The 10,761-nt window shown below is 34.0% G+C and overlaps 1 protein-coding gene across 1 annotated transcript in view; it reads right to left on the bottom strand.

The window, feature by feature from the left end:
• Positions 1-3,584: 3,584 nt before the first annotated feature.
• The window catches only part of LOC129890466 (probable ascorbate-specific transmembrane electron transporter 1), a 30,594-nt gene continuing 23,417 nt past the window's right edge, over positions 3,585-10,761 (bottom strand). Inside the window, exons 2-4 of the mRNA XM_055966015.1 lie at positions 6,038-6,086; positions 5,169-5,368; positions 3,585-3,848 (exon numbers count right to left, since the gene is read on the bottom strand). Of these exons, the coding sequence (XP_055821990.1) occupies positions 3,585-3,848; positions 5,169-5,368; positions 6,038-6,086 (513 nt within the window). The remainder of the gene's footprint in view (positions 3,849-5,168; positions 5,369-6,037; positions 6,087-10,761) is intronic.

The raw sequence follows: 10,761 nt of genomic DNA, 5'->3' as shown, positions 1-10,761 counted from the left end.
ATAAAATTATAACCGACAATAAGTCCATGTGAACTATATCATGAAATCCCAATGTCTACTCGTATATCAGGGAAAAGAGAGCCCTACTAGCCAAGGTAGAACTCTACCCCACTGGGTGGCTCATGAACATGTGTTATGGATCCACTAGCTAGGTCAAAAGGTAAATCTACGATGGCACGTAGTTATGAGACAAGAGACTTTATATAAGAACCCCGTAGGTCAAGCCCCCACCTCAAGCCTTATTCGGTGCTAAGTAAAATCTCATGGAATATATCATAAATCATACTTAACATATATTCATAAGATTGTTCATAAAGTTAATAATTCATAGAATATCTCAATTTCATACATCATATCATCATAGGAAATATCATTAGGATCTTAAGTTACCATTTAGGACCTTAAGTCATCTGTTTTCTTTCATAAGCTTGCATGAAAAATAGCATTAGGTCCCTAGGTCACCATTTAAGGATCCTAAGTTACTTTTTGTCATAAATTTGCTTTCATACTTTAAATTCATGAGCATATTATAGTTGAAATTGGAGTAGAAACTTGAATACATGGACAATTTACTTGAAAATCATAAAATTTGATTTAAAACATGCATGACTATATTCCTCATACCAATCCATACATAATTCATGAAAATAATATCAATTAGATGCATAATTTAATCAACACTCATATAATACTCTATGAATAAGAAGGCCTAATGCATAATTATTGAAATTAGGGATTTTTGAATAAAATTCATAAAGAATTTTGGAGAGAAAACTTGGAATTTCCATGGGTGAAAGGTACACATGGATGAAGTCCCACATACCTTGATGAATTTTGACCTACAGACTGAAGAGGGAGACTTGATGTTGAAAAAACCCTAGAAATTTCTTGATAAAGAAGAAGACCTTTTAGAGGAACCTTAAGAGATAAGGTTTTGTGAGTTTGAGAGTTAATGTGAGAATGAAAGGTTTAGAAGTAATTAGGATTAGTTAATAAGTAATACTCTAGTCCCAAAACGTCCACATACATTAATGAAGTATAGAGAAAAGACCAAACAACCCCTCATTAAACCTAGTCAGAAGACCCTAAAAATCACTCTTTACGAGTCGTACACGGTTTGACGAGTCATAGAAATGACTCATATTGTAGATCCTGGCAATCCCTAAAATCTTGAGCCTCTGAAGTTTCCCTATGAGTCTTTCTTACAAGTCGCCATCTCTTCTATGACTCATTCTACCGAGTCGTTTAAAAGGTACTGAAACTTGTCGTGTACAGACTCGGTCACTGACCCTACGATTCCCTTCTACGAGTTATAACAGCTTAGATAGGTCGTAAGACAACTCGTAATCCCTTATCCATACTTAGCTAAATTTCCAACCCTCAGCATCAACCCTACGAGTCCCTCCTACGACTCATAGGTTGAGTCGTAGACTCTAAACCAGTCCATTTTTCCAAGTTTTTTGTCCGTAATTTGACTTTGCAGCTTCTAGAGTCTTACACATATGTACGGTTCTGGCTACTACTAGAATTAGATGCTCCATATCTGCCTTTGCCTCTACCTGTTAAAGCCTCGGGTCTATGCCCAGTAGACCGTGCGGATGAAGAAGAACCTATTGTTGACCCAATCAGCTGACCTATACTACCTTGACCCACGGTTGGGAAGTTCCTCCACCCATGCCTCTTCTGTCTACAAAAATAACAACCTGTCCAACCCTAAATGCATCTCCTGAAATATATCCTACCACAAATAACACAACGTGGTGAGGTCTAGCCTAGCTTGGCCTGAACTTCTCTACTGATGAGATCTTGATGCTCTTGAACCCTCACCTGAGCCTAACTTCCCCGATGATCAAGTCAACTATCCTAAACTATTGTGGTGGAAGTCTAGGTGGCCTACTAGAATATCAAGGTCTACGACTACCCTAAAACTCTCTCTATGAACCAGTGGGCCTAGCTCTCTTCTATTGCTCTGTCTCGGCCCTCTAACTCACATACTTCTCTATGTCTTGTGCAAAATCCTGAATTTGCGATATATCCATATTATCATTCAGTGTAGCGGTAGAACAAGCATTGATATAGTCTGAGTCAAGCCTTTTATCAAATTTACGCACCATGTCATACATCGTATCAACAAATGCTAGTGCATATCTAGCCAATTAATCAAATCTCAGCCCGTACTCCCGGACACTCATGTTATCATGTTGGAGGTTCAGAAATTGATCAACCTTGGCATTCCTAGTATCTCTAGGCAAATAATGATTTATGGCAGCTTCTGTATAACTATCTTAAGTGGGTAAACTTTAGGGAGTATTTTGGTCTAGGGAGAGGTTCAACTAGGAAAATATTTCTGAGACATTTAACTATAATTTTAAAGAAAATTTTAAAACGAAACTTGTGATACATTTTGCCAAATTTTATTTCGCAACTCTCTTTAATTCAAAACTTAAAATACGAACCTTGAACATTTAAAATGTGACATACCACATAATTCTTAATTTATTAATCACTCTTCATCTTACCACGAAGACATTGATTAATTTAGACATTTCGAAATGTCAGGGTGTTACAACGGCGCTCATCTCACGCCCATGGTTAGTATTGGATCTTGTCAGCGTACACTGCTTCGGTGAGTCCTCATGGTTCGAGGGCATGGCCATTTTATGAGTTATATTATGTATTTTTCAGACTTCTTTCAGTTTCAGATTTATTTCGTGAGTTAGGGCTTGTCCTATGCCACACTTATGATAGTAGAGGCTTATTGTTAGACTTAGTATGATTTTCCCATTTTCAGTTGTTATACTCAGATTCTCCTTATGTTGATATTGTTATTTTGAGACTTATCTTCCGCTTTTCAAATTATTTGTTTATGTTGCTTATCTTAGTGGCATGCTTATGTCAAGAGTCTTGTTTAGGGCCTTTCGAGATCCTATTAGTCGTGTCACGTCTAGAGAGTAGCATGGGTCGTGACATAACACTACTACAAAAATATCTTGCACTAACATTAGGGAAGAAACAATGCAAAACCCCCAAATATTTCCAACAAAATCAATGTAAATTGACTAAACCCCTAAAACCAAACAAGCATAAATAGAAGATGAAACCCAAACTAAACAATAAATAAGTATGAGAATAAGTGAAAAACATACATACATATGTTAAAAATTGAAACCAATTAATTTAAGGATACAATTGATAAGGAATTAAGTAAAAGGATCCAAAATACAAAAATATACAAGTACGCAGAGGGTCCATTAGATCATTTTATCAATTCCATATTCAGACACATTTGCCAAAAACTTGAATTTTTTTGTTCAAAAAAAAACTACTTTTACCCCATAAATAGGGAGAAATATATTGGAACTGGGACATGAATAGAATATAATGCATTAAAGCCACTTTTAGGCTTCTTCTGGATATATTGCAGGACGAAACTAGGAAGAAGTTCCAGAAAAATAAAAACATCATAATAATGCAAATAATCGAGCAAGGAAAACTATTCTCTTCGTGATATAATTTAAATGGGAAAAAAATAACTAGCTTATTGCAAAGTTCATAAGAATTACAAAAAAAAAAAACAGAGATCACTAATAATATGAAACAGGGATAAGAACAACTAGGCCAATAGATATCCCAAAGAGAAGAACTAATAAGCCAGTGAAATTGATTATGAGTGCTTCTTGGCCCTTCTGAAGTCCTACTACCATGAATTTCTCAATCAAACCAGTCTCTGTACTTACTATTGCCATGAAAAAAATGGCAATTCCATAGAGAACATGCCATGGAGCCAACCTTGCCCTTCTCCAATTTTGTGCCCCGGGGAAGAAAAAGACCAAGAAGGAAACAATGTACTGTAAAAAATTAAGAGTTTTGTTAGGAAATTAACTTTTCTAATTGATGAATATTAATTATACATTATAAATCAAGTCATCTTTGATAGATGTTATGTTAACCACATGCGTGATGAAATGAAGATGAAATATAGTTATTAGAACAGTAGAAATGCATGTTTAAGTCTGTCTATGAGTTGAGTTAAATTAAGTTATTATTTGATGATAAATCACAATATTAGAGCCAGATTATGATTACGTTTGTCTCTTTAACGTCTAGAGCAATCGTGAATTGCTTATATTGCTTGTAACAAGCTAATGTTATTGAACAAACACTTGCACAAGTCAACTTCACCATCAAAGAACCCTAATCCTAGCCAGAACAAGAATGAACCAAGAAAAGGATATTCCTTTAATCAATATCAAGGAGGCAGGCATGATCAAGGTCATGGGAGAGGTGGTTGTGATTTTAATGGTCAAATTAAAATCATCACAAAAAATACCACATTTCAATCCATGCTTGCACTTCTGAATAAACCTGGTCATTCTGTAGAAAACTATCATACCATAGGTCATGGCAACATTTCTCAGCATTCCTTACACATCACCTCACATACGATCTCAACAATATGAATTTAATTGCTTACATTTGTAATCTCATTTTACCTTCGTTTTATTATCACGCGCCCTACAACTCAATAATATTTTACATGTTCCTATGACTAGTTGACTACCAACAACTTGTCAAGTGTTTCACAATTTATAGTGGACAATCATGCTTATTTTGAGTATCATCCTCATACGTGTTTTGTGAAGGATCAGGCAACGGGAAGGTTCTATTGTAAGGAAGCATGGACTGACTCTATGCTGGTTAATGCTTCAAAATGAGCCGAATTTAGTTCCTACTTCTTAGCTAGTTAAAGTAGAGCTTGTTCAGTTAAGTAGGTTGCTATTTCCTACTTCCTCTGTCCTAATTATGTATTTTTGTGATGTTATTTAATTTGGAATGGAGTTTAAAGAAGAACGAAAGGCTTTTCAGAATTATAGTCTAAAACATGTCATAAATGTTTGTATGACTATAAATCATTCATTAAGAGTACATGAAATGAACTTTTCAAAGTTAAATTATTATTACGTATAAAAATGTGTCATTTTTTTTCCTGCCTTAAAAAAAACCTATGTCACATTAATTGGGACATGAGTATCAAGGTTACTTGAACATAAGGATATGCAATAATAGTGTGTTGCAAAAACGATGTAACAAAGAGAAACATGTTGTGAGTGTCCTTCTTGATGAAAGAAATCAAATTATATTTGAGTACTTGTTTATTTATTTCTTACCAGCAGGACATATAAGCTAACGGTGGAAATGCCAATCCAGGAATGCAAAGTAAGGAGGTCAACTTTTCCAGTATCATGCTGAAATTTGAAAATTGCAAATAAACCCACAATGCTAGAACCAAGACCTATGAAATGCAGAAACATGTGGAAGTATTTTCTTGTCCTCCTCCTTGCTGGGATAGTGGTAAATGCCATTATAGCTGTAATAAAAGCACATCCATGATTTAGTCGAAACCGACTGGCATTCTTGAAATTTTGTTTTATTTTTTAAACCCCAATTATGTTGGAAGTTAATACGGGTAGGGTAGGATTAGAGAGGACAAAATAGTCCATGAAAATATAACTTATTCAACTCGTCCAAGTTTATGCGGGTTATTGATGTAGCTATTTATAAGATTAGCTCATTTTTTCTGATTTCATTTTATCCCATCAAATATTGGTTTGACATGTTGCTCAAATTGACCTTGCATGAATAATCTTGTCAAAATATTTTTAAAAGATATATTTTTTATTTGATATGAGATATAAAAATAGTTTTAGTAGGTATTAAAAAATTATAAAAGAACAAATAAATTGCAGCAATTAAAATTTACTAGTAAAAATTGAATTTAATTATGACCTGCATTTTAACTCAAATTAGTCCAAAATTTTTTGGACAGATTAATAGCTCATTCATTTATTAACTAAAATACTTTGACCCACCCAAATTTAGCCCGACTTACTTATTTAACACCTCTAGATAGGATTTGTATCACATATAAGCTAGAAAAATGATTTTTCACATGAGTCATGACTCATGAATATCAAGAAATTATGTTTTTTTTATAACAAACAGATAAGGGAGCACAGAATAATTAAGGAGGATATACCTTCTCCGGAAATTAGGACAAATCCAATGATCATAAAGAATGGATGAAGCTGAAAACAGAGGATCACCCAAATCAGAAGTAAAGGGAAAATGACAAAAGTTTGCTACTATAATTGAACAAAGAGGGAATAAAGTTAGCATCATTAATGCAAGTGATTTGAATGAAAATATTTTATATAACAGGTTGACTAGCATCATAATCAAGTAAGGTGGCCTCAATCCTCATAGTATTCAGCTCATGGCAAAAGATAAAGATGAACTAAAAATATTTATGAATTATTTTTTATTAAAAAATTTACTTCGTGGAATTACATTGAATATATTATTGTGAAATTACATTGTGTATAGGTGTGTTTTGCTATTTTGTGTGTCAACTCCTATGTATATGAGCTATGTTGTCATTTACCCAAATTCCACCAATTTCTTCTGCCTTCCATCATCGCCCAAACTCCATTTCCTAGTCTGGCAGAAAGAAGACAAAGCAACGTATGATGTCTAATCTTTTAAGGTTTTTTCACAGCAAGAAATAAATACTTTTTTTCATCGTTAGTAATAGAAAATTTGTGTTATAAAATATAATTTTTTTCACTTATTTTTTATGATTAGTTCATTGAAAAAACTCATGATGAACAATAGATTCTCAATGAGATCAAGAAAGCTTTCTAATGTTTCCGTGTAAAAATACTAGTACAATTTTTTTTCTTTTTAACTGAGTCACTCAAAATATTAGTGGGCATATGTAATGTCCTAATTATTGAGAAATTATTTTTTTATGTGAAATTATCATTTTGCCCTTCCCCTTAAGTCGTTTCATGCTTTGTTTGTGTTTTGAGAATAATTTGTGTGGTCCCCGATGCGATCAGGAGAGATTTTGATGATTTTGAGACTTTCGATGGAATTTTTACGAGATAGTTGACTTTTGTCAACATTACGAGATTCGATCATCGGATGATGATTTTTTCAGTTTTTTTGCATCCGAAACGTCGAGTTTTATCTAGTCAGGTGGTTGGTTAGAGCCCCGAGACCTTAGAGTTTGTTTTGAGTATTTAGGCTAAAAGTTGAGTTTTAGGCATAAGAGAGGTTTGTGGTTTGTTTTGGTCATAACAAACTTTTCTCAAAAAATTGACGATTTCATTGGCTCCGAAAATTTAGGGTCAATTTGCACTATTTGTTCATGTTTATAGAATTTCGAATGAGTTCTGAGGGTCAAAAACATGTTTTGAAATGTGCTGGTGCAAGTTGACCGCAATCAACAAACCTTTTTGGGTTGAAAATAGCCCATATTTCGGGTTTCTTCCTCCTTTTTCTCGTTTCCACCATTGTTACTCAATTGGAGCTTAGGAGAGGCGATTTTTTAAGCAATCTTTTGAGGAAATTCGTTTGGGTAAGTCTCTTTATCATTTTAAAATCATTTTCTAGAGATTTCATCTTCCAAAAACATTTCAAACTCAAAATTTCAATGTGGGTTTGGGGTTTTTCTCCCAAATTTCAAAATTGATAATTTCATGATTTCGAACTCGATTTTAATGAGTTTTTCAATCACAAACTCCTCTTGACGTGTAGAACTTAATTTTCAACAAATATTCTAGTTTTACCCTTGTCATTTTTAGGTGATTTTGGACGATTTTGACCCTAGTTCTTAAACCTTGCAATATGGGTTGTTAGAAAATGAAAATTTTCTAAATAGTCTTTAGTTTAATTATTTATTTTTTTGAATATTATGTTTAGTTGGTAAATGCCTGGTAGCCCTTATTTTATGAAATATGTCTTGTAAAAAAGTACAATAGTAGATGGATAGGTATGGTCCTCTACTAACTTTTGTAAACTTATGTAGATATATGTCTATGCCTTTTGCAATCTATGATGAATGAAAAAAAAGGCTTCTGCTTAACCTTTTGAATAGTCGCAGGAGGAGATTTATGTCGACCAACCAGAAGGCTTTCAAGTTGCAGGAATGGAGGATAAAGTCTACAAGCTACATAAGGCATTGTATGGATTAAAACAGGCTCCTCGACCTGTTATAGTGAGATTGATGTTCATCTCACTTATTGTGGCTTCAAAAGAAGTGAAAATCAAGCCACTTTATATGTGAAGAAGGTTAAAGGAGGAGATGCTCTTGTGGTGTCACTCTATGTTGATGATCTTTTGTTAACAGGAAGCAATGATGTTATGGTGAATCAGTTCAAGCAAGAAATGAAGACCAAGTTTGACATGTCATATTTGAGTGAAATGAGTTACTTTATGAGAATTGAGATTCATCAAGCTAATGATAGAATCTTTGTTTCTCAAAGAAAATATGCATTGGATATTCTTAAAAGGTTCAAGAGGGAGAGGTGCAAGCCTGTATTGACCTCACTGATTAACAATGAAAAGATTTTGAAGTTTGAAGGAGGTGATAGGGCTGATCCAAGTAGTTTATAGAAGTCTAATTGGTAGTTTGACGTATTTGACAACACCAAGACTTGATCTCATGTTCGCGACAAATCTTTTGTCGAGGTTTATGCAAGATCCAAGTCAAGTTTATCTTGGTATTGCTAAATAAACGTTGAAATATATCAAAGGAACAACTAATTATGGTATTTGATTTAAAAAGAAAGAACAAGGTAAATTGATAGGTTATTCAGATAGTGATTGGGCAGGAAGCGTTGATGATATGAAAATCACATCTAGATATGCTTTTACACTTGGTTCAGGCATGTTCTCATGGAATTCAAAGAAGAAAGATATGGTAGCTCAATCTTCTGCAGATCTGAATATGTCGCCGCTACTAGTGCAACCAATCAGGCTCTATGGTTAAGAAAGATTCTATGTGATCTGGAGCCAAATAACATTGAAGCTATTGTCATTAAGGTTGAAAATAACTCAACAATATATATGGACAGAAATCCAGTGCAACATGGTTGTAGCAAGCATATAAATGTGAAGTTTCACTCTATGAGTGTAAGACCCTGGAAGTAGAAAAGTTAGAATAAAGGAGAAATCTCAAGAAAAGGAATAAATTTTAGGTCTACGACCACTCTACGATTCGTAGAGGTTCCTACAACTCTTAGAAACGAGTCTTAGAGGCATTCCTTGGACTTGTTCAGGATAAGTCTCTGAAGGAGTTCTTACGATTCAACAGGATGAGTCATCATCCTATTCCTATTGACGAGTCATAAAGTGGACTCATAATTAAACTTCAAAGGCTCATGTTTTAGATTTTCTCAGGGTTGAGTCTACAACTAGACAGGACGAATCGTAGAAGTTTTGACGACTCATAGAAGTGAGTCATATGCAAACTTCAAAGACCTATTTTCAAGACCTTTCTTAGACCTGCAGGACGAGTCCCAATGAGGACTCATAATCTTGAAGATGAGTCATAGACACGACTCATCAACCCAACCTCAAGAGATTCCTGAAATCCCAGAAACTAAGCACCTTCACTACAACTCAAGTCTATGAATTGTAGACTTGAGGTCTAATCGTAAGGTTGATTTGTAGGTGCAAATCTGATCTTTTTTAATGAAGGGTATTTGTGTTATTTTTCAAGTTTGGTTTAGTGAACCTAGACACAATTATGGCTAATTCAAGCCTAAATTTACCCAATCCTTTAAAATTTACCTCATTCTAAATCATTCTTCTAAACTTCTCTAAGGCAAGAACTAAATTCTCTCAAGGATTCCTCTCCAAGTTTCAAGGTAGGGTTTTAGATTTCACCAAAGTTTCTTCTTCAATTCTAAGTGAATTCACTCAAGGTATTTGGGATTGATCTGAGAATTTCTTTAACCCTTGGAGAACCAGACGTTTTTCAAAGTTTCCTTAAATTTTTAATGGTGTATTAACCCTAGTTTTGATGAATTGTATTAGGTTGTCTCAATTTCATTTTAAATGGTTATCAATGATTATTCTAAGCATTTATGTACATGAATTGCATGATTTCAAGTTGAATTATGAATGCTCATGCAATAAGCTGTCCCAATTATGATTTTAAGGTTCAAAGATGATTTTCATGAGTTGATTTTGAGTTCAATGATTTTTAAGGAAAGTTTCTATGATTTAAAGTTGAGATTATGATTTAATGATGAAGTTATGATGATGGTCAAGTTATGATCAAAGAAAGTTATTATGGTGTGATAAGTAAAATTCTCGCACAATCATGTTTAAAGATGGTGATAAGGACAATTCTCACCGAAGTTATGGATTCTTATAAATCACTAAAGATAGTAAGCTACTCCTAATATGTTTTGTAAAGATGGATTGATAAGTAGTTACTATCTTTTCCTATTATGTTATGATCATGCTTTTATGAGTTTCCGTTGGTATATTGACTAAGCACCGAGATGACTTCTAGGTGGGGTTCGATCTGGTAACGCAGTTAGTTATCCAAGGAAATTCTAGTAGCAACCTAAAGTCCCAACCTACATTGCCCGTGTAGGATTGCCTTCATGGCCTAGCTAGTGGATTCACATATAGAATATTTGAGTTGAGTTTAGTACCATGACAGAGTATTTCCTAGCAAGGTAGCCTCCCCCTTCTCGATGAGGGTTCCATCAAATTTCATGTTATAGCTCGCATGGTTATAAGATTTCGGTTAAAGGTCTTATCCCATACTAGTTGAAATTTAAGCTATGAGTTTTATGATATGCATTTAGCATGAGTTTTCATATGTTTTCAAATGCTTTTAAGCCTTAATCGAGTTCTTTATGATTGGTTATGTATCTTATGGCATATTGTTCACGTTTCTTT

Source organism: Solanum dulcamara, chromosome 5 (genome assembly GCF_947179165.1).
Source record: "Solanum dulcamara chromosome 5, daSolDulc1.2, whole genome shotgun sequence".
NCBI lineage: Eukaryota > Viridiplantae > Streptophyta > Magnoliopsida > Solanales > Solanaceae > Solanum > Solanum dulcamara.
The sequence above is the reverse complement of the archived record's forward strand: the minus strand, read 5'-3'. Positions and strand labels throughout refer to the sequence as shown.